Source organism: Oxyura jamaicensis, chromosome 3 (genome assembly GCF_011077185.1).
Source record: "Oxyura jamaicensis isolate SHBP4307 breed ruddy duck chromosome 3, BPBGC_Ojam_1.0, whole genome shotgun sequence".
Lineage (NCBI taxonomy): Eukaryota > Metazoa > Chordata > Aves > Anseriformes > Anatidae > Oxyura > Oxyura jamaicensis.
Window position 1 is genome coordinate 25,281,481 of NC_048895.1, and position 24,524 is coordinate 25,306,004.

General features: G+C 44.2%; 2 protein-coding genes across 7 annotated transcripts in view; one reads left to right on the forward strand and one right to left on the reverse strand.

The window, feature by feature from the left end:
* RSPH9 (radial spoke head component 9) overlaps positions 1-24,524 on the forward strand; it is a 54,039-nt gene that overhangs the window by 18,570 nt on the left and 10,945 nt on the right. The window contains exons 5-6 of one of the 6 annotated variants that reach the window (XM_035321743.1): positions 950-1,075; positions 22,780-22,832. In XM_035321743.1, coding sequence (XP_035177634.1) covers positions 950-1,075; positions 22,780-22,817 — 164 coding nt within the window. In that variant the 3' untranslated portion in view covers positions 22,818-22,832. Of the gene's footprint in view, positions 1-949; positions 1,193-6,704; positions 6,731-15,547; positions 17,191-22,779; positions 22,833-24,524 lie in introns of those variants that run through there. The other 5 variants (XM_035321741.1, XM_035321746.1, XM_035321747.1 and 2 more) reach the window with 5 other exon arrangements.
* MRPS18A (mitochondrial ribosomal protein S18A) lies at positions 2,436-23,505 on the reverse strand. The gene is made up of 6 exons (XM_035321748.1): positions 23,345-23,505; positions 23,073-23,104; positions 19,892-19,996; positions 12,922-13,045; positions 12,082-12,148; positions 2,436-3,216 (listed from the first exon to the last, which is right to left on the reverse strand). Exons 1-6 carry the CDS (start codon positions 23,442-23,444, stop codon positions 3,072-3,074), a joined length of 573 nt encoding a protein of 190 aa, XP_035177639.1. The 5' UTR covers positions 23,445-23,505; the 3' UTR covers positions 2,436-3,071.

Genomic DNA, 24,524 nt, shown 5'->3' on the forward strand with positions numbered 1-24,524 from the left:
CTTCCTCCCTACATTGCAGCCTCTAGGCACTACTGATTTGGTGCTGAAGCTCTATTTTCTTCTCCTTGGCAGCTCCTTGTCCCTAGCACTGAATCCAAGTTGATGCTCCAGCCCCCTCCGCTCCGGCATTGTTCCCAGGCTGTTGTGTCAAACACAAAACAAATACTCAGTGGCTCAGAGCTCCTTGCATCCAGGAGAAGTTGCATTTTCACACTGGCTCTGGACTTGCTCTGCAGAGCCAAAGCAAAATTAATGCTGAAACTAATCCCTTTGCCCCTACCACGCACATCCTTGTCAATGGTGGAGCCAAAAAAGACTGAAGAGAATGAACCTTCTCTGTAAATTTCTCTGAGATGGGAAATATCCTGCTTTTAGCTTTCTTTTCTTCCTCTTTCCCAGTTGCTGCATTAGGGAAAAGAGTCTTCCCTGAAGCAGGAAGGGTGCCTTCTTCTCTCTACTAATGCTACAGGTTTATTTTGAGGAGAAATTTCATACCTGTGCACATTTGTCCAGGATTGCTGTATAGCTAGTAACTAGACAAAATAGGTAGCAGAGCTCGTCAGAGTTTGCTGCCGATTCAGAAGCAGCCAAGAATAGCTGCAGCCTCTCCTAGGGATAAAGTATACAAGTCTGGAGCTCCAGGGGACCCTTCCTGTGATGCACATGTCATTACTGTTATGGCTGTAGGAATGTGCTGGTGTGACGCTAGATGCAAACACCTGGAAATGACGGCAGCTAATAATGCTGAACTGCTGGAAGAAGAAACAGCCTTGAGGTTTCTGGTGTGATTTCCCTCTTTTCAGGTGTCAGGAACAGCAATGTACTGATGCAGTAACTATACCTGTTCACTAGTCAGGCAGAACTCACCATGATCCTTCTTCTCCCTTGCTCCAGGAACACGGCCCTTCTCATTTGCAGTAGTGACTCATTAGCACATACTCTCCTACAGGCTCCTGGACTGTCCAGCTGGAGAAAGGAGGCACTGTGGTGGTGCTGAGGAGTCTGCTGTGGCCGGGACTGACGTTCTACCATGTCCCAATGACTAAGCAATACGGCTATGTCTACTTTGGCACTGGTGAGAAGAACTTAGATCTGCCTTTCATGCTGTGACATGCTTCTCTGGGATGAGGACTCAAGAATACTTAGATTTTACACTTGGGCGATTTTTGTTTGTTGTTTATTCTATAAATGTGTTTATATTCTATAAATGTGTTACATTTTGTTTATTCTATAAATCTATAAATGTGTAAAACCTCTGCACTTTGAGCAGTATTCTGTTGTGCCTGGACTCCGGCCTCAGTTCTTTTCCTAGGACTTCACTGCATGCAATCCTCCCTCAGCTCCAGACTGAATTCCCTGTAATGTGTCACTACATATCCTTCAGCCAGTAACAGAAGACATTTTCTTCCATGAAGGGCAAAGCCCTAGGTTGGAAATAAAACCTACGCCATCTTTTTGTATATAAAGACACCACAACTCATCTGGAGGCAACGCAAATGAATGCCTGCTGTCACCCATGAATGCCAAACAAAATTAGAGTTTCTGCCTACTTTTGGAGTCAAAGTAGAAAGCTGGTGTATACTCTGAGGGATCCTTATTAACCCCGGAACTACAGAAAGGCCTACTGAAGACAGGGCTGAGTGTTCTGTTTTTCAGATGTTAGGCTTCACCAAAATTAGAGGGGTCTTTCCAGCTCATGACACAAAAATTTAGGCAAAAAAATAACTGTAGGCACCACCTAGTTGTTTTCAAAACTTTCTCATTTGGGTTCACCTCAAGGCAATGGCTTTATCCGGTGACTTTTCCATTTGTAGAACTCACTGAGCAGAGCTACCTGGGCTAGAAGACGTTATTAACTTGAGTACACAGAAAAAAGAAAAATCTTTTCTGAAGCTCCATAAAACAAGGATGGTCAGACAGAGATTTTATCTCAGTATAGAATGAAGTGTTCGTTCTGTCTCCCAAAGCCAAAAAATCTTGGCCATCTCAGGGGGCTGAATCTAGGGCTTCCATTTAAACAAAGTGAGACTAAAAAGAACCATTTTAATCTAATTTGATTTCTTGGGTAATATGGGTTTATCCTCATCCTTTGTTCCTGTAAATGCTGACAAGTATTAACTGATGATTCTGATGAAAGCAGTACATTCAGTGTTGATTTGTAGCTCAGATAAGTATCAAGGAAATGGAGCCAATAATGACCCTGATAAATTTAATAAGCTTTTCAAATGAGGCCCTTAACTAGCACTCTTAAGCAGAAGTTGTCAGTGGAAGACACACACATGTACTGTACAGGGAGATAAATGGTGCCACCTTTTAGTTATAGGATGGAAAATTATGCAACTCTCTCAGCCTGGAACTTTCCCAGGAAGCAGCCCCATCACTGAAAAGGAAGACTTGTGGTAAATATATTTGCAATGAGAAAAAAAGAGGCCAGGTTGTCAAGAACGTCAGCATTCTGTATTTGCTAGATCCAGGAGGGATGCACAGGCTAGGAATCCTGAAGAGGTCATATAAGACATACACATGCCTGCCTGCCACTGCACAGGCGTTCTGCTGCAAGTTATGGATGGTATAGATTATAAAAATATTTCACTTCAGTAATCATTAATGTAATTTCCATTACTGCTGAGGAAACAGTGCTGCAGGAGGCCTCTTCTTCCATCAGTGTCACAGGCACAAGAGCCCAACTAAGGCAAATCTGAGTTGAAACACATTAATGGGGAAATACCATTCATTTCTGGGAAAAGAAGGAAACAACCTTTTCCAAACCCAGTAGTAGACTATAACGAAACAGAAACCTTTGGATCCTTTCTGGCTTTGAGGACAAGCCGTTGCCTCCTGCTTTCTCCAAATCATTCTGAACACTGAATTCTGCTTTGCTGAATGTTGTGTCCTCCTCGAGAAGCAGATCGGAGCTCATTCACTGGAGACAATACAGAACACTAATGACAGTTTTTGAATTTGGAAATTGGAGATACTGACAAACTTGAAAAAAAAAAAAAAAAAAACACAAATAAAAAACCAGAACAGTGTAAAGCAGCTGTACTCATTGGCTATGCCAATTCTGGACCCTAGTGGTTGAAATTAAGAGGCTTGTGTGTATATTTGACGTTATCCTTCAGCAAGGGGTGTCCAACTGGCATGGGAACTTTGCACCACTTAGGGCCCCTCTTCCAGATGGGCTTTGCAGATCTGACGGACCAGCGGGTCAGATACCTGTTAAAACAACACAGATGCATGTCAGTGTGAGACTGATCACTGAAAGAACGGTTTGAGTGAAGCAGGAGCACACACTCCTTCGTCTGCCTTTGTCTCCCCACATGCCTCTTCAAGAAAGCAGTAACAACGAACACAGCTCCCTCAGTTCAGAATGGACCACTGAAAAAGACCGTATGTTTTGGCACTGCTCTACCTCTGTACTGCACCCATTAGCACCTGCTTGACTTCCAGTCTCACAAAACAAATCAGGTGTAATCTCCAGGCTTCTGGTAAGTTGTCCAGCTGTAACTAAAACTAGAGTGCCTTCATTGCAATTAAGTCCAAGACTGAATCCATCCATCCCATAGGGGAGGTGTTGTTTCAACAGCTTGCCTCAGTAAGGTATACTAATTACAAAGTAATTTGTCTAACAGTGTAAAATAGTCTCTAAAAAGGGACTTGTTTACTTTCAGTGGATAAATGGTTTTCTTCTGCACAGGATGGGCTTCTGGCCTAGTCTTGCATTTTCACAGGCCCAAATTTACTTTAGTGTTCTTTGTACAATACTATTCCAGCTTGCTGCTGCACGAAGCCAGAACCTGAAAATAAGAGGTACTAGAATGGAATTATCATAACTACAAATCTCTGTGAAGAGCAATGTCTGGCACATATCCTCTGCTTTTCACCATTTGAAGTTTTAGACTTGGCTTTGCAAACAGGCAGGGGATTTCAGATCCAGAATCAGTTACTGGAAATCTTACCCTGTGGCTGGGTGGCCTGCAGTTTTGTTAGGCTTTAAATCTTTTGCTACCAGTAGAGAGGGAACAGAGGTCCTTAGAGAAAGAGGAGTCTTTTCAGACAATAAAGATCCAAAGTAAAACCCCAGCGTAATCTGCACAAACAATGCTCCAACAAATTAGAATTTGGAACAGACTGATAAACTTTGTCCAGCGATGTTTGCATGCCTGTGTTGAGTAATCCCATGGTCTTAATGGAACCTCAATCAGTCATCCTCTCCCCAAACAGCTTTGTTACCTTCTATTTGTATCGTGCAATTTTGAGATATTAAGAACTTTGGACAGAGACCACGTAATGCATTTGTTTGAAGGCATTTGGCAGATTCCCGAGAACTGCAACGAAAGCTTGCTATGCCAGGCTGCTACAAACTGTTTAAAAGCAGCCTGTGTTCCTAGTGCTTTCCTTCCTTACCAGTCCTGAATAACAAACATAGAAAAATGGATCATATCTGGAGGTCCCTGCCACTGAAACAGAGTCACTTCCAGAACGTTTGTATTTGCTTTGAGGAGTTTATGACAGTTAAAAGACCTAGAAGCAGCAGGAGGGATTCAGGACATGGCATGGAACAAGACTCAGCCACTTTTTCTCACACGCATGCGTTAAATTAGTCCCTTTTGACCTTTAATGCTATGCTAGTGCATTAGTGGAATCCCTTACATAACAGCACGAGGACAGGAAGTCAGAGAGACTCCTGTCTCTAATTTCAAATGCAAGGGGAGTTCAGAGAGACCAAACACAGGTCCCTACTTGGGAATCTGGCGGAGAACCAATGCAAGGCAGCTTTTTTTGGGAGAACTTTTAAGGGTATTTGACAGACACGTAGGGCTAAGTCCTTCTCAAATTTCCCTTACTGTAGGGGGAGGTCTGCAGCACGAGTTTTGATATCGCAAGACTGCAGTTACAGTGAAGGAGGGAAAAAAATATAAAATAGTTTTAATCCATTGGTGTGCCAAGTGCAGTTCTGGTCACGTGTCTGCACGCTTACGGGAAAGTGCTCCCGTGATAATAAATGATCTCACCGTGAGAAGCGAATGTGTGAATGTGAGATACACATCAATGCTGCGTGCAGGTTTAGACAGACAGTGGCTTTTTAAGAAATCCCTCTGTTTCTGTGTGGGGGCTGGAAGTGCACACCCCAATTCTGCATAGGAAGGAGGATTTAGTAATGGCCTGATTTGAAAGCTTTTGTTATTTCTCTTTTGAGCAGGTCTAATCCAGCCCTCTGGTCCAGGCTTTTGGCTTCCTTTGGGGACTGCAGGCTGGGGCTTTTCATTGTTAGCTGAAACAGACATTTGGACGCTTTCCCTTCCTGGAGCACATTTGCTTTTAGCACTTTTAATACTTGCTTTGTCCCAAACTCAAACTTGTCCTATTTTGTTTGCTGCCTTTTTTTTTTTTTTTTCACCTTGATTCAGCAGTGGCAAAAGCCTGATGCCTGGGAGCACTTGGTCTACAAAGTTCCTTTTCCGTTTTGACTAACCCCAGTTCCTACTGTCTCACAAAACAGATTTTCTTTTCCTGAGAGTAGAAACAAGCCACAAAACTCACATATGAGGGCTTCAAAACCCAGCACACAGGACTTTCCTGTGAATTCTGCCGTCCACGTAATCTGGTGTTTCGTGAAATTGTACCCCCTTTTCGAACCAAGTCACCCAACTTTCCCTTATATCCAGCCACCTGGTCTGTCCCGGGGAGCTTTTACAATAACCTACAGATATACGCTGGCAGATGGTCTGAATTTTCTCAACCAGCTGAGGGTTGTCAGTTCAGAGCCTCCACGTGGTTGCCAAATGCAGCTGGTGTGCAGTCTCCTAACCTGTTGTCTCAGTACACAGAGCTCTCGTTCTGCCAAAAGGGAACAGAACTGCCAGTCTCAGAGAGTGGCAACCCACCCCAGGGCTCTGCTTACCCCCCTGAGTATGACAGGATCCCAAGGAGCAACCAGAATTGCTAGGCTCCAGCTGCAGAAAAGACTAGTTTGGATAAAGTGTGATGAGAATCCTGGTGGAATTTCCCTGATGGGAAATGGCACGATATAAAAACCATGGAAAGAGCTGTAGGTAGTGTCATTGCAGTCACCTAAAATCTCTGTGGCACGTGGAAATCGGTTTGCATGAATTTTATTCTGTGAGCAGGAAAGCCCCAAAGCCTTCCCAGCCAGAGGCTGCTGCTTAACGCCTAGGAATGGGCGCAGGACTTCCATGTGCTAGGAGAAATTACCTACACATGGGGCAATTGCAGCCCTGCATGCAGCTCAAGCATGCCGGTGGAGTTCAAGCCTGAACTTCTGAACCCTCAGTGAGCTTTTTCAATTTGGCTCTTGTTTGGATTAAGAGCAGAAGGCAGAGGGCTACAGACTAGCAGGAAGCACTCGATCAAAGTGCTGGCAAAGACTGCCTCCTCCCTGCCACATCCCTTCCCTTGACACCTCTTGGTTTTGCTCACCTGCAGCAGCTCTGGCTCTTGGCTTTTGAATTCACGTGGTATGCACAGCACAGTTTCCATGCAGATGAGAGAAACCACATGCTGCTGGTGTGAAACACTGATAGCAGTGAAACCAGATTCTGCTCCAAGGGATGAAAGGTGTCCACACAGCCTGAGAACTTTGTAATTCATGCCCGTTCCCTAACACATAGCAAATTCTTCAGTTCAGGTGGTGGAGGAGAGGTTGACTTGGATGTTATCCGTGCCAATTTCTGTTCTTCCAGCAGGAAGCTGAAAATGGAGTGGCAGCTGAGCACTCAGAATCATGTACTCCGTATCTACAAAACCTCTTGCTGACAGAGCAAGGATGACCTAGGAGCCCGTGACATCCTTCAGTCCTTTAGAAAAGGTCACAACTACACAGTGTTGTGCTTTAACCAACACTCTGGACCTGCCAAAAGAAAATGAGTGCTATATTCACATTAAGGGAGCGTCTAGATGCTGGCCTGAACTCAGCAACTGTTCTGAAAGCAAGAAGTCTGACCTGCAGCAGTGCTTGACAGCTCCCCAAATGGCTTTGGTGTGTGGTGGCCTGCACACACGACTCTGGAATCTGGAAATGGCCTATTGCTCCACACAGCGCTGCTGAAATCCCTGAGAACTTCTCCAGCCTCATGGGCTAGTGAAAATACTTCGTTGCTACAGCACTTAACTGGAACATGCCAGGCTGGAGCACAAATGGACTCAGAAATAAGAGGTAACAACAGGAAGTTATGAAAGGGAGAATTTAGGCTGGGGTTGAAAGAACAATCCTTGGCTACAAAACAAATTTGCTTGTGGAGTCATCCCTTGGAAGCAGTGAAAGCCCCGGACTGGGCCAAATATGAGAAAGTGAATTGTAGGGAGCAATTCTGCAATGATGGGGTAAACTTAATTGGTTTTCCATGTCCAAGTACTGCGGAACAAATGTTATGAAAGAAAAGAGGAGGACTCAATTTATGGATGATGTGGGTACTCTGATGGCCGTATTTCTGCAGAAGAACCCATAACAAGTAAAGCAGTTAAGCAATAATGTTCATGAGATATCACTGTCAAAAACAAATTAGGCAGAAAGTGAAAAGGCAAAGAACTGAAGTCCAAGAAATGAGGAATGCCATGGTTAGTCTCACCTGGACAGTGTCTGAACTGCAGGGGGTAGAACAGAAAGCTGTAGAGTACTCCCCAGATGAATTCTGATCACAAGCTATTCTCACTTGTCTCCTACCACTCTGATGACCACAGCTTGGCTCAAACTAGCATTTCATTCATGTTATACCTTCATCTAAAGCTCCTAATCTTCTCCTCTATGCTACATCATATCCAGGATGGGTGCAAAGCAAATTCTTACCATCGTGCAGAGAAATTGAGGGCATGTAGGAAATAAATTTGTACAATGGAGGAGGAGCAGAGAAGTTCTCGGTGATAAATCCAAACTTCACATCATTTTATCAACTGCAGAACAGCACCCCTGACCCTCGTTAAAACAAGGCAGTTTGCTGATAGTTCCATATGGTGGCTTGGTACTTTTTAATCTCGGCTAGGCGATAGCCAGTGCACGCCAGGCACTTTGTATTTGAAGCAGGCTCTCTTAGACAGGGTGAATGTGATGTGGGCCAAACATTCTGGCCAAGATAGCCACAAACACAGCCAAGGTACTCTCAAAGGTATATATTAATAAAGCTCCTCAGCCCTTCTTTATGCACGTCCTTAGCACCTCTGCCCAGGAGCTATAGGGCTCCTCCTATGCAGCTGGCTTGTACATCATCTCAGGAGCAAAGAGCAGATTCCTCAAGAACAAACCTGCCAGGTAATTTGTACTGCTGACTGCTGTGCTATGGAAATAGTCTCAAACTGGAGAAGCACCTCACTTCAGGGCAGAGATAGAGCATTTGTGTTTCGTCTGTCTGGTTTGTTCCTCCTTCAGCAGCAGATCTCAGCAGTACCAACACAACCTGGAATAAACCTGGCCAAGTGGAGCATCAACCATGACTTTGCAGGACTGGAAAGAAACAAAAGGAATAGCTTATCCAAATTAAGTTATTTGCCAGACTCCAACCAGGTAGGGGTTGCTGCTCTGATTCTACAAAGCATCCAGCGAGTCTACATCCAGAAATTGGATGCTCAGGTCTGTAGCATAGTAGAGGTGCTGGGCTCTGACTCCTGCATCAAGCTGTGTTCCCCACATTAAATCTCTTTCAATCTCAGGTGGTGTGAGTGAGCGGAATCTGTCCTTAAGGTTACCTTCGGCTTTTGTCTTGATCCTGTCACTTCACTCATTTCAAAGAGCAATGGTGTCCTCCAGAAGGGCAAAGCTCTTACGGTCATGGTCAGAAACAGACTGTATCTGTATGGTGCTCAGCTCTGCCTATTTTCACCTTGCACCAGACCTCCTACTTCAGGAGCACAGCAGGAACCAAGTGTCTTCTGTATGCAGCGCTTTCTTCCACGTGCAATGCAAGTCCCCCATGGCAGGAGAGTAAGGGCAAGTGAATGAGGGAGATAGACAGCAGGAACAGAGGACGTGACTGGGAAAGGACTAAATTCTCAGTATACCAGATATTACTAGACACATGTGAGAAGTACCCATCTCAGTTTGCAGCCATGATACAAACTTGTCTCAGGCTCTGTTCTCCGTTTCCTCACGATTACTTTCCTTTGACCAAGGAGGGACAATCTACAGAGCCCATCAAGTAACAAGTCTTTCATTTGTGCAAGCATCAGCACCATCAAAGCTGCTGTGCCAGGATCCCTAGCTCTTTCACAGGTTAAAGGTCCCTCATGTAGCTGGTGGCAATTTAATAGCTCCAGCGTGCTACAAGGACAAGTATGCACCTGAAGTTTTGGGTGGTCAGGGTTTTTTGGAGGGGACAGGGAACAGAAGAGTGTATTTCAACACCACACACACAGCAGACCCACTGGTGGTCTAAGGAAAAAGCCATGAAAGCAGGCAGATCTGGAGAGCATGCAGGCTGGCTAACCCTGATGTTAAGGGATGTACATTAGCTGCATTGCTGTCTTGGAAGAGTTTTAACAAGTACCCAAGGTGCAATCTTAAGCAACTGCGTATCATGGGGCACCTCAGTTTCTCCTCACTGGTGTTCCCAGCAGCAGTGGAAATAACAAAAAACACACTGTTACCTCTCATTTAAGCACAGGTAAAGAAGGCTACTACAGTCAATACAGTGATCTCAGAGCTGAAACTCAAGGATTTGAAAAATACATCATCTAATTGTGCAATATAGCGTCTGCTATGATAGGCTCCCTGCAAACCCTATTGATCTCTTCATGGACTGATGATTAAAAATCCAGCAGGTCCAAATGCAGTGAAGAAACAGGTTCAGTTAGGTGGTCAGTCCTGATGCTACACCAGACAGGATTATAGGATGTCCTGGTCAAGTCCCCATTGCATTGCACAAGGCAGCTTGTTCCACTTGGAAGTCCCACCTCAATTCTACCTCTGCTTTCCCCTGCCAGCTCACTTGCTTGTGGCAGCACCACAGGTTGAGCACTTCCCCAGTTACCACAGACTTAAAGAAGGCTATAGAAACAATTACAGAGGTAAAGAGAATGTAAGCCTGGACAACTCATTTGTGCGGGAAACTTGTGATAAGAATTCTGGCTTAATTCCCCAAGTAAGTACTGGTTAAATGTCTTCAATACGTTTAGTCCTTGCAGGGCCACCCTGCCCCATCAGGCTGGAGGATGGAAGCAATTAATGGCTCCTGCTGTAAGCGGTGCCAGCTAGTTAGTTCCACAGAGGAACAGAGAAAGAAAGCACAGGTAGTGGGGTAAAAACTCTCACAGAACCACAATGGACAAGATTCTGGAAGAAGACAGAGAGCTTTCCCCTTCCAGCAGGCTGAGACGTCAGTGTTGTGGACATTTCAGTGCTGTTCCATGTCCTCAGCAGCTTTGTACTCTTTTCATCAGCTGTCTCCACCCCACTTGTTACGTCTCCTTGCTGGGAGGAGAAAAACACGGGTGGCGTCGGGAGGGACTAGCAATGTAACAGGGAGGGCTTGGATCCTCATCACAAATTAAGACACTTAATTTTAGCGATTAAACATAGAACATATCTGGAGGTATACTTTGTTCTCACTAAAAGTTTAGTGAGCAATTAATTTATAAGAGTCAAGGCATTAGATCTGGAGTCCTGGTGTGATTCCAGCATGATAGAGGATTTGCTATTTCCTGTCTCAACCTGCTGTGCAGGGCTGCCATGTGAATGCTAGCTAGATAACGTGCTCCACCCCACAGCTGCTGGATAGACGCAGCAACTAAAGAATCTCAAAGACTTAAGATAGAGGAATAACAAAGCTTTCAGAATTGAAGTATTTGATGGCTACAGGGCTGCACCAAACATACTCCGCTAATTGAGTTCTTGCTGATACCCATTGCACAGCCTGCCAGCATCTCTGAGGGACTTTTCCAAGGGTCTACCTCAAGTCTCCACTGCAGAACGTCAGATCTGAAATGCAGGAGTCTCCAGCTGCCCCAAGCCCTGCAGCCCCAGCTCTCCCAGCAACAGCCCCATGGCCTCTGGTAACCCCACGGCTTGCTAATGCAAGGTTCATAAACCGCTCTGACATCCCCATGGAAACAGAGTGTGAGGCCATAAACAGGGGATTAGCACCTCCTAACGCTGAGCAAAGCGCAGAAGGCGACAGCAGCCTTTCAGTTTGTCCACCAAAGGCCAGAGGCCATTCGGTCCTGGGAGGGGGAAGAGTGTGTTACACAGGAAGGGCAGGCTGAGGGCGAGTCACTGCCTGCAGTCAGAAAGGGCAAATGGGGATGGGGAAGAGTAGAACAGTTTTGTGACAGGCCCTTGCTAGCTGCTCAGCCTTCATCTCACTGCTGGTATCATCCCGAGCACACCCTTCTGTCCTGATTGCAGCTGGGGGCCAGACACTGAAAGGCTGAAAGAGAAGGGACTGTTTATTTTGGAGATGAGATGGCTCAGCGCGGGTCTTATCAATGCTTATAAATACTTGAAGGGAAGGTGTAAAGAAGACAAAGCCAGACTCTTCTCACTGGTACCCAGCAACAGGACAAGAGGCAATGAGCACAAATTGAAACATAGATTTTGTCTTAATGCAAGAAAGCACCTTCTTACTGTGAGAGTGGTTGAACTCTGGAACAAGCTGCCCAGAGAAACTGTGAAAGGTTCATCCTTGTGGATATTTAAAGTCTGACTGGACACAGTCCTGGGTAACCTGCTCTTGGTGACCCTGGTTTTGCAGGAAGTGTGGACTAGACGGTCTCCAGAGGACCTTCCAACCTCAGCTGCTCTCTGATACCGTGACTCCAGTTATGTGGCATCCTTCCATGACCACCCTACTGAATGTTAGCGAACAGGAGGCCAGTGCAGCTGGGAAAGGGTGAGCAGACTAACACGCATGGCAGTTCTCATCCTGTGGGGATAGATGATCTGAAGGAAATGCAGTTTTTCCTTAAAGACTAACAAGAGTTGTGACAGATGCTGTTTCTCTGAAATGCTGTGAGTACTCTTCGTCAAACCTGTTGCCTGAGGCATGTTCTACCCAGTTATAAGGAACTGCTTTTCCTCTTCCGATCTATTTCTTAAAAAAAAAAAAAAAGACACAGAAAGATAAGACTATTCACCTGTTGAGCTTGGGTTTCTTGGGAATATGCCCTTCAGGAAGTTGAGGCCTGTGGTTTGGCAACAAACCTGCGATAGAAAAAGAAAGGCGTGAGAATATTTTGCAGTCCCTCCTCACCTCTGTATCATCCAGAAGTTATATTACACCTCATAAGCCAGGCAACCCAGATCCCTACTGCTAAAACACAACTGAAGCACAAAGGGTGTTTGTTCTTTCTTTAGCCATTGCTGAACCTGCACCCTAGCCAGAGAGAAGTTAGGAGGTTCTGCTGGATACACTGTTTGAGGGGAAACACACAAAACACCCAGCCACTTGGGCTCACCAGAGGCTTTTGGAGAGGACATATGGCAGTGGTGTCCAATCAGATTCCCTCTCCGGGGTGAAAAATCTATTAAAATTCTCAGTCCATTTAATTTGGATCTCTCGTGCCAGACAAAGATCAGCACAACACACAGACTGTCAACCTAGGACCCACTTCCAGGTCAAAACAGAGATCTTCACAATGCAGATGGCCAACATGTGCATTAATGGGATCAGGGTCAAGCTTGTGCTGAAACAAGCCACTTCGGAAGCTGGTATTTAATCATTAGTAGCACAGTTACAGATTGCCACTTCCCACATCCTTCTACAACGGCAGACTCATCTACATTGATAAATGTTGACTGCTAAGGCAGGAGCAAGATGCATAGAAAGCAGAACACGTGGTTTCTGGTCCATCATCCTGTCCCAGTGCTTGGCGCACAATGGCTTTGCTGAGTGACTGGACAATGAAACCTTACAGAGTTATATCAATGGGGGGGAGACCCTGCGCATGGGGCTGGCTGAGGAGGAGGCCAGGTACCTGCACGGTGAGCCATCTGCACACAGACCGCAACCTTCTTGTGCTCCTCCAAGCAGAGGCCTGTGATCCGTCGTGGCAGCATCCCTCCGTCAGAACGGATAAACTGGCTCAGCAGCAGGACATCCTGAAGGAGCAAAAAGGGGCAGAACCATCAGCACTACAGCAACTGTTAACTGCTGTCACTCCTAGGTGTTGTGCTGGTCCTCACACTGCGTACAGAACTCAACACAAAGCAGAACAGGGATTACTTCCTACACTTTTGGCTGCAGCTTGACAACAAGTGACTTTTGCTTGCCATCACTTCGCCTGCCAGCTTAGCTCAGTTAGGTCACTTAGATGGCCTAAGTTTTCCCCTGACTTCACTAGTGTAAACACATGATGTCAGCTCCAATCCTTGCTACTTTGCTGTCACTTGCTCCAAGATTCTAGCTAAGACAATGTGTCCTAGGTACTGAGGCACGGTTACACAAGACCTACAGATGGATAGTGTTTACACAACTTGAGATTCCATCACAGCTGCTATCCTAAAGGTCACAGATATGTTAGATCACCCTGGCCCTTTCATTGTTCTCTCGGAGCAGGGTTGTTCTCTGCTACCTATTCCTCCAACTTTCATCTAGTTTCCCATGGTGGACCTTCCCTCATGTCTCTCTGGAAAGGCGGAGAGCAAGGCAGCATTCCAAGACCTTGCACGAAGAAGCTTGTTGTAAGAGAAGAGCGTGTGCTGATAGGAAAGCCCTCACAGAATAAATCACTGCGTTCAGCCTTTCGACTGTGCGTGCGTTAGGCAGGGCTGTTAAAGCCATGCTGGATGGAAGGAGCACCCAGAGCATGCTGAGGGTTCGGCTGGGATTCAAGGATCACTTGGATTACACTGCTGTTGACCTTTCCAATTAAGTGCTCTAGAAATATAAAGTGCTTTTAATAAAAACAAAATTAAAGGGAACCGTAGAATCAGATAGTATCATAAGTCTACCATGACAAATTACTAAACACAGCACAAGTGTCCCATTAACTGCACACAGTAAAACAGCCCTGTATTCAGATACAGCTCTCCATTTCCACACACACCACCGCTGCCAGAGCACCCTCAGGCCAACATAGGCAGATCTTGACACACTGACGTCTGTGTAAGTTGGCCCAAAGGGCTTTTGGGGCCTCTGTGCTTGTTCCCCCCCATCTGTTGACAGACTTGTTGCTGGTTGGGAGTTTACTTCTCCACTGCTGTTGTAAACATTTTCATAGTTGAGGTAGCTGGAGCGTGCAGAGGCTGCTCTCAGGCTGGAAGGGACGTGCCAGCAGGCACCCCGACAGAAAGGGAACTCAAATCAGGTATGTCAGCACTTTATACCCCCCTGTCTAGAGCAACAGGCAAGAACAAAGATTACTTGTTGCTTTTTGTGATGGGTGACCCTGATTGCCTGTTGATCAGATCTCCTCCTACCCCACATCTATTCCATTTTCCATAACGAATTCCACAAAGAGCTCCCTGGAGCATTCCTAGCTTCATTTACTGCCCTTGCAAAGACAAACAATCAAGTGGATTAGCATTCAGAATACATTAGCTATCTAGCATTTATAAATCCATCCCCTCTGTCCCCACTGCAGGAGATCAGCTCAGCTCTGAAGTGGGCTGTTGGAATTCAGCATGGCTTTCTGGTAATGACCAACTCTGACACATGCTGCCATACAACTGCTGCAGTCAAAATTTCGTTTTTTTCCCTCTCCAAATCTCACCTTCACTACTATGATCACGAAAAACAAACTTCCCTCTTCCCTTATCTGGCTTCTTTTCTACCAGTTAATGCATTCAGGCTTATTTTCAGATTTGTCTCTTTGAAATAACAGCAGGTTAGGCAACTTCATGCTAATGAGGAATGACTTACAACCACCATACAGTGATGCTGTGTCCAAAGAACAAGAATAGCACAGTTGAGCAACTAGCAGGAAGCTCTCAAGAGGCCATCTGTGGGTAAAAAGGAAGCAAAGTGTCCTCAGCCCAGCTAGCATATGACCTTGCCAATGAGAACAGTAACCAGGGGACCATGTGGTGCCAGCTGCGTTGGTGGAAACTGGACTGAGGCCAGCCAAACAGTCCAAGGGCACTGACTTTCGGCCACTCCTGAAATGCACTGGATTGGATCCAGGAAACCTAAGCAAGCCTCCGTCCCATTTTTTCCATCTTCTGTAGCCATCCAGTTCTCCAAGTCACCAATACCTCGATTTGCCATTTAGCACAGACATATCACTTCCCTAAGTGAGAAAGGGCTGTTCAGCTCCAAGTGCCTAGAAAGAAAAAAGCTTCCTAGACTCCTCTACTAGCCTGCTGTGTTACTCTGTGGGGAAGAAGGAAAAGGGAGCTGATGGCAAGTTTGAGGCTGTTCCAGTCGTTGCAGCCGTGAAAGCCTGAGCAGGCCATAGGCTCTCCTGAAGGGCGTGTGTGGTCCGAGCGCTTTCTCATATTACCACCACGCCTCACGGAGTCACAGGGCTGTTATCAAGAGTTTCCATGCAAAGGTGGGAGGCGGGAAGCAAAAGGAGATAGTCTTTTTCTCCCTCTGGGAAAAAAAAAAAAGAAAAAAAATCAGGGAAAAATCCATTCTCTGTTATTATCTCTGACCAACAGTGTGTCTCCAGCTGACCAACTTCCTTGTGTGGCAGTCGTTTCTCAAGTGAAATCATCTATGTCCCTGCTGCTGCAGTTCCAAGCTACGCTCAAGCCATTTGGCTTAAAACACTGCATACTCAACAGAAGATTTGTCCATTTCAGAAGATCCCCGCAGTTAGCAGGCCAGGTGCCTCTCCCAGCATACTTGTGCAGATGCATCTTACCACAGGGAGAAAGCAGACAGGTACAGCCAACTTTATGGGGCAGCTGTGGAGGGAAGTGAACGAGCATGCAGAAGAATCAAAGAAAAAAATACGCCTGGCAAGTTCTCCTGGTGCCGTCATGTTCCATGAAATTCACATTCTGTGCTAGTGGACAGCCAAGCCTGTAACTACAGATTTGCTTTAATCACTGGACAGCTCCCATGAGGCTGGACCCAGATTCCCACCCCTGTAATCTGCAGCATTTGATGAAAACAACTTGGATTGAATTAATCTAGGGCTAACAGGCAAAGAGCAGTTTGGTTTTCCCTAATTGCAGCCAAAGCAAGATGACATATTTACTGCCTACTCAGACTAATGATGTTTGAAGTGGGTGAGGGGGAGAAGGAAAAACAAGTTTAGCCTTCACCTTTAAAAGGTCTGGATAAACTCGCTAAACAAAACACTACGTATAACACAATCTTGTGAATGGATGGCAACTGAAACAGAGGCATCTCTGCATTTCAATATCTGCAGACAATTTGGAAAGCAAGATCCTTGACTGGTTACATGCAATTCATTAAAACCTTCATTTATCACAATAGGAGTTCTGTCTGCATAGCCAAATTACTACTGGGCTGTAGACAAGCCTGCCTGTCATTATTTCCAGTTACACAAGAACGTATTTCCTCCTTTAACCCTTACTCCTGGGAGCTGTACGCCATTCTCTAGGCATTTTGTAAGAAGACTGCAGGTTCCAAGCCCGTTGCCTCCTGACAATGATGAAAATCAATTTTTTAAATCTGATGGCTATGAAAAATCAAGTCAGGTCTGGGATTCAGTGGATAGACATACCCAGACAACAAACAGTGGGTGTTTGTACCTCAGGCTCCTTTATCCTGAGCCTCAGTGGAGTCTAAGGACTGAACTGGCAATGACGGCTGCAGCCCTCCACACCACAGCTGAGGCAGGTTGGGACCGTGACCCGTGAGTGCTCACAATGCCTGTTTGGTTGATTAATAACTTCGGAGACATTGGTCCCCCAGTTCTCTGACAGCTAAAGTAACTCATTATGCTCCTACTTTAGGCTGTGCTAGTTGCCCATGACAAAAGGAAAGTCCTATGAGGTCATATTACTCAGCTCCCTCAGGGGCTAATTCAACACTTCCCTTTTCATAGTGCCTTATTCAGGCCAATTACAAGCGTCCCAAGCAAAAAAGCTCACACTTTCCCTTCTGTGCAGCCGACTGATCTCAGCTTATCAATCTCAAAGAAACCACTGTGATCCCACCTATTCTGGTCTCTCACTAAGCATGGGTTACAGGTTATGCTGTATGAACCAGCCCGTATCTTTAACATAGCTGGCCTTGATTTACAGTCTTTTAGGACAATTCAGCCACCAATGCGTAAACTGTCTAATTAAACAGTTTAATAAACCGTTTAATTACCCACACAGTTAAATGCCTGCATTTTATTATTTAAGCATTTCAAGATTCTGCTAGTCATCACTGCTGCAGCAAAGAAAAACAGCTGAGGGCTTTTGTGCAGAAAAGGGTGAATTTTATTCACCTTAACATTTAAAAGCCTATAAATCCACAACCGGCATTAAAACATATAATGGACTTATTCAAGCAGAAGAGGCGATCTACTCCAGAGCTGAAATTTCTCCTAGCTCCCATCAACCCCATGGAGGAATAATTCTAAACACTGAGGTAGGAACTCTCTGCAACTCTGATACGCTAGTTCACACCGCTCTTTAGCTTTCTGTCCAGATCCTCCCCTGCTCTGCAGCAGGCGTACTGGATGTATATACCCAGATACACTTGCATTCAAAAACTATGCAACAGCCAGGATGGACACGTGCCAAGGCTTCCTAAATCGCTGGCAACAAATCTCAGCAATGATTCTCAAGCCTCTGGCTGCAGGATCTCTCCTCACATTTGGTTTTCTCCTGCCTCCATACTGACCATTATAAATCAGAATCCAAGAATCAAACAGCTTCAACATGGAAGAAATTGTGTAATCTTAGTTCACAGTACAAACATATTTAACACTCAAGCTTCACATTGTCCTCTGGGACCAACAGCCTACTTCTAATCCTGGAACTCTGGCCCTACAGCACCACATTATCTAACACTTTGTTTCTCATTGGCCCAGTTATCTCTTTGTGCAACCGAGTCCTCTACCACAGACAGCAGTAGAAAATTAATAAGATTTATTTTCAAGATGACTCATTTCATCCTTGAGCATCAGTTTATAGTTTCTATGAAGTTCCTAGTGGGTGACTCATGGAATGCTTTCTGAAAATCTGTAGAGCTAGGCAGTTTAATGATGCTGTTGACTCCATGCATTTAGAAGTTATGTGACACTAAGTTAACCTTAGAAAACTATTTTCCAGTGTGATTGGTTTACTTTGAATACAGTGGAGGTCAGCAACCATGAAGAAGTGCATCTTGCAAGAAATCCCTGCATTCAAACACGAACAACACATAATGAGCCTGATCTGCTTTTGTAGTACTTTCCATACCTTAATGATATTTGCCATTTCTCCTTATGTATTCTCACCTGCAAATTCAGAATATTTTAGCTCGCCCAGATTGTTGTGAACCCATACTAGAGAACACAAAACTCTTTGCCCTGACATTTATTTCACTGTTTAATACTGCATCTGACCTGATTTGGAATCATTAACAACACTCAGATCCTAGACAACATCATCCCTGCAACATGGACTGACAGATACTAATCTGCCATTTCATTTATATCTCACATCATTTGTTTCACCTGCCTGAAGTAACTGTATTTTATATGGCACTGTTTCCATACTCATGTTCTTCAAAACTGATGAGTCCTGTCCTAATCACTTATTAGGTTTTACTCTTAATTAATACCATTCTACTCTGTATTCACAGCATTTCATTTACTAAGTAGTAACCATCAGCATCATTCTTTTTCCTCTCTCAGTTGTCTAGAATTTCACATACTATTTTCAAAGCATTTGGTGATTCCTTAGGACTTTTTCCACACTTAAATAAAAATCCTGCAAAAGTCAAGTTATTTGTTCGTTAATTCCACTAAGATCTTGGCACTACACACTATCCAAGCCTGGTGGTCCGTACCTAATTCAGTGCTTAAGTCTGTACCTGTTTTTTCCTGTTGCTTTACAGTAGTCATTTGCAGGACTGTGATTAGTACCTAGATATTCAAACATAATTTTTCCTTTGTGTGTATGTGTGCACACACTAGGACTGCATGCTTGGCCATCCTGCAACCAACATTGATTTCAGTTCCTGTGTCTCTTTTCTTAAAGTTCCCTGTGTCTTTCTTACAAGCATTTCTTTTCCTCCAAATGTATTTTTATTTCTGTCACCCTAATCCTAATGGCATTAACTTATTCCAACTTCTGTTGCCTTACCTTAGTAACAGAATGTGGCTGTCTGTTTTTCCTCTTTTCTAATTCCAGCAGCGGGATTTTAGCTTACACAGGGGCACTTAGGTCTTTTATAAACTCTGTGTTTGAATGACCTCTTCCTGTGAAGCTACATTCTGCATCCTCTACCTCACACTCTTTATTCTAAGACGTTTTTGACTGTTGTGCTTTTGTTTTAAAGCATTATATAATTTCCCTGTCATCTTCCACATTTAGTGTCAATCATACTCTCGTTAGTTAATAAACACCTCATTAGCATTTCCTGCAGAAGGCTTCAATCAACTATTTTTTCCTGTTGCTAAGGGGAAGGGAAGAGAGCATGTATGCTCTCTGTCATATCCATCAAGAGCTTCAAAAGGTATGCAGAACAGTTACTACTTTAGTGAACAATGACCTGAAAAAAACCTGCAGTGCTTAAAGATACAAGTCTGGTCAAGATCCAGTCAAGTCTTTTGGCTTCTCTGGAGTTACAGCAGGCCTGAATCTGTTGACTAAGTATTGCATTTCAGTTCCATTCTCTTAGAAGCGCAACGCTGAAGGGCAGCTAGACACATTAGAGAGATACGGCCTTCTCAGATCAGACGGCCAGCAATAATGGGCATGTGCATAATTCCAGACCTCATATTTGATATGAACAAATCCTTCTTTTCCCAAGAAATACCATCAACCAAGGCAAACAATCACTATGTAGGAAGCCCTTGTTATACCCAATAGAAGCAGAGAGAAACTTACCACGTAATCATACTTATGCTTCAGGTTCCAGCGACAGATGGGACACTGGCCAGAGGGGTTAGGAGGAGTTGGTGCTGCAGCATCCTCTATAATTCTCCCTTCAATCTAGGAAACAATTCAAGATACAATGGTCAAGAAAAGATTCCATAGCCTAGGCTTCTACCTTCACCTATCATTTGAGAAAAATCTATCACTAAGACCACAACGCGTTGACAATTACTGCACAGATATAAGGGGGACAGGACCTGCATTATACAACTCACTCATTTATAGATCAATAAATCAAGCACTTTGGATATACACAGATTATGGCAGAAATAAGTAATTCAGGGAACAAAGAGAACTATTTGATAAATTCTGGTACATACTTTATTTAAAGCTGAAGTAGTTCTTAGTTAATGTGAAATTCTCATATTTGCCCAAATTCCATTCATTGCAGTATTCCTTTGAACTACTATGCCTTGCAATTGTTGTGATCCTTTAGCCAAAGGCCTTAAAACACATTTTTGCTGGGAATACAAGAATGTCACAGAATAGCAGATGCATGCTGTGGGCCAAACTATGTAGAGGCTTATTAGACTATAAGCCTACACCAAGAAAAATTCTGAGCATAAGTCAAACCCAAGAAAGGGCTAATAGAAGATGTCTGCTGTGTGCGTGTACACACGTACACAGGTATATATTTAAAATACACCATTTTTTTTTCTAGTTTAATTCCCTGAACAATCCCTTTGGGAGATCATTTTACAATCTTTTCTCTATCACTACAGAGTGGTGATATCTAATACTCAACTTTTCTCAAAAGTAACATGCAAAGAAGTCTAGAAGGCGTGTGTGGGAGGAACCTGAGAAATTTGTTTTCAAAGTGTAGGTATTTTAGGATTATGAAGTCTATATAAGTGTGTGCTTGTCTTTTTTGAGGACTTATGAATAGAAGCACGAGCTCTCTCAACTTGCAGCTGAATGGAGATGAAAAGACAATAAAACTAAGCCAGTTTTTCTTCAAAACATTTTGGAAGTTTTGTCTGGTCAAATTAAGATTAAAACCATTTGGAACACCAACTGTTAGGCTCAAATAGTTCAAACACCAGAGAGTTTATGAAGAAATCCTGGGTATCTAATTAAATTCTCCAACACTGTGAAGGAATGCAATGTTACTTTTAATAAAAAAAGCTGAAAACCTGGGAAGAAAACAGCATGACATTTTCTCTAAGTTTGTGTGGGACACTGACATCCAGCTGAAATGTCAGAAATAGCTCATACCATGTGTCTTTCTTCCCTAGTGATGGCAAACATAAGTTAGCTGTACTTGAACCTCTGTAGCTCAAAGAGAGGGAATGCTATCAATTTTTAAGATCCCTTCCTCCACAAGTAGGACAGCCAGTTTTACAAAAAAAAAAAAAAAGTATGAATATAAAATACAGGCCAGTATCTACCCTTCTACTCATTGGTAAAATTATTTTTGGGGAAGCCAGTCTATCTGGTTTCCTCTGGGTCCTGATTCCTGTTAGCCTGGCTTCAGACTGTACTTTGACTATTTTCATCTTGAAAATGAATGAAGAATCAGAATGCTATATCAGTATTCACTTTTCTTGATATAAATTTCAGCATACACGTTTTGGTAATTACTCCCCAACTACTAAGGATTCTCACATTGTTAACCCACTCAGTTATTTTTCTGTTACAGTGAATATAGATGATTGACATTCTCAGTATGCTGATGAAACCCAGGTTTCTTTAAGATTCATTCACTTGGTTCATGTCGAACGCTTCCTTCAGTATAGATAAAAGGCAAGAGAATACATCAAAAGATGATCAGAGAGATGAATTCAGAATAGTTTGACACTGAGTTGGGAGGATAAATGAAATGACCAGGGGATATACTGTGAAACGTAACAAACGGTATGTTGGTTGACCAACTAAAGGGCTGAGTATCGTCGATGAGTATGGATGGATCCTAGGTTGATACTAGAGTATTATAAAATTATCTAAATTTCTACATTTCTACATATATTTCTACATTGTACAGGAACTTGAGAACTATGCTAGCAGAGAAGCCATCTAGAAAAATACTTTGAAATTATACATCTAAAATAAGTAACCTACTCCATTCAAGTTTCAAACCCAAATATGAAAAGAAGGGAAATCACTTTCAAAAGCATAAGAAGTCTCTTCCCTCTCTATTATTTATATGAATAGATGTGTGCATTGTGTCAGTGCATTGTTTTCTAGTTATTCCCAAATGATTCCTACTCTACTCTTCCAATGGTATTTAAACACTTCAAAATATCTGTACTGCCTGCCTCTAGATAGCCACTAGCATGCATACTGGGAGCAGAACAATGACATTTTTCCACCCCCTCCAGTAACTGCTGTGCCTCTTCTTCAAAAGAATACTTCTCTTGATGACATGCAACAGATCAGATGGTGTTAATCAAGCAAATTCCAGTTCTATTGCTTTGGTCTTTTCCTTTCTGTTTTACAGCGTAGCTGAGAAAAATGCTGTTCTTTATCAGAAAACTCAAAACCAAAATTTCCTTTTCAGAAGCAGTACTCTTTTAGTATTTGGTATCTTCTCTTCGACAATGCCTCCTTCACCATTTTCTTTATTACTGAATACGTCATGAAACGCAACCTTCACATCACCAACAGTCACTAAGGCACGCGCTCTGATTACCAAACACAAAGCAGATCAAAGCCAGGCAACGTGCATAATGCACAGCAATCCTGTGCTTGCATGTTGGGTAAACTTACCTTGTGTCTCCTCATACTAATCATGGGGCTGAGATGATGTCAAGTGTCAGTTAAAAAAAAAAAAAAAAGAAGAAGTATTGCATTCTGCCTTTAAGATACACAATGCCTGGACTCTGGGCTTCCAATTTTACCAGGGACGTGGCAACACCACAGGTTTGTTGTTCATGGGTGACACTGACTGGAGCCCCTCCCCAGAGCAGGGCGATGAGACCCTGACCTTCTCTGGCCAAACCATCCAACTGGCATACCCACTCTTGTAACACACTCCTGCCTTTGGTTTGCTTTCATACCCCATGATGTCTTTTGGGCAGAAAACCGACCCTTTCATCGTCCCTTTTGGGAGCCACCAGCAGACTTATTTCCCTCTGACAAGGGGAAATGCAACAGCACGGACTGCTACTGAGCACAACACGGGGCAGAGACTTACTGTGGTCGTGTTGCCTTCGGTCACCTCCACGACTGCACAGGCAAAAAAATGAAAAAAGAAAAAAAGTCAGGAGAAAAAAATATCAGAGTGAGACTAATTCAGCAAAAAGTGACCTTTTTTTTTTTTTTTGGGGGGGGGGGGGGGAGGGTCGTGAAACAAAGCAAACGCTACCGTTTCCCCCAACTACAATAAGGCAACAGTGCGAAGGGCAGTCCGGGAGCCGCTCCGCGGTCCCCCCGGTGCCCGTCGCCCGGGACCAGCCCCGGACTCACCCTCCCGGAGGGCTCGGGCCGGTGGCGAAGCCCAGCTCCGTCCCCAGAGCCCGGCGAACAGCCGCCTCAGCCCCCCGCGCAGCAGGCTGGGGGCCGCCATCTTGTCGTCGCCCTGGTTGCCGTCACTCCCGCTTCCGCCGGGGGGAAGGCGGGCTGCGCGGCGCCATTTTGAGGCGCGGCTGGTCCCGCCCCTGTCACCTGAGGGGGGGGGGGGGGGAAAATTTTTGGGGTGTTTTTTTTTTTTTTTTTTTTTTTTTTTCTTTTCCCACCTCGAGATGGAGGTGAACCTAGAGTTAGCGTTGGCACCGTGTTACTGAGGCCTGAGCTACGCTCCTACCACAGCTCCTGAGTCTCTTCTGTCTCTCCACTGAGAGGAAGGACAAGGGCTGGTTTAGCTTAGTTGTGTGGTGGCGAGGCTCTTCTGTTTGGATGGGCCCAAAGGTGGCTTCAGGGGTGCTTCAAGCCAGCTACAAGGTGTGAGGAAGGGGCTTGTGTCAAATCTGCGTATTTCCCATCAGCATCTGCCAGGAATGCTGGGGTTGGTGCATATTCTTGCACTGGTTTGTGTTACTCAGCTGGTGAATATTTGAAGCAGCACGTTGTCAGGCTGCAAACTTACTTTTGCTACAAGTCAGCCCAGTTTAGATGCTTTCCATTTTTGGATGAGTTTTGCTTGCATTTGGCAGATCTTGGGCAGCTTGTAGCCTGCTGAGAAAGTACCATCCCCATCATCTTTCTTAGCTTGTGTCCATCTCTTAGCTTCTTCCACCTTCTTTTGATGGAAGGTAGTCCTTTGCTGCCAGTTGAGGGGGTGCATGAAATAGCTCTGACTTTAGATAGCAGCAAACCAGTTAGCACTCCTTTTAGATGGTAATACTGTGTCTTTGTGAAGAGTTGTGTCTTCCTGGTGTAGCTGAGGTTGAGATGATCTGTAACCAATAGCTCAATGTCTCCCTCTCAAAAATCTAAACTAATGGAGTGAGAGACAATTGTTTGGGAGTTGCATGTTGGTGGTTATTCATGCATAAGCTTCTATCAGTGGTCAGTGGTGTTCAAGCAAGATACTCTACATTTTTCTGAGTTTCTAGCTAAAATGTCATGTAAAATATAAATTGTGACAAAGGTAAAATTTAACATAACGTAAAATAAAATGTGATTTTACTATCTCAAGACGTTTCCT

Bases quoted from the DNA above. Each gene is read 5' to 3' on its own strand.
- MRPS18A (XM_035321748.1), bottom strand. From the start codon at position 23,444: ATGGCGGCCCCCAGCCTGCTGCGCGGGGGGCTGAGGCGGCTGTTCGCC. The intron at 12,149-12,921 runs GTACCTGGCCTC...TTTCTATCGCAG, and splicing joins GCAGATGGCTCACCGTGCAG to GTTTGTTGCCAAACCACAGG. The intron at 3,217-12,081 runs GTGAATAGTCTT...TTGTTTTAACAG, and splicing joins AAGAAACCCAAGCTCAACAG to GTATCTGACCCGCTGGTCCG.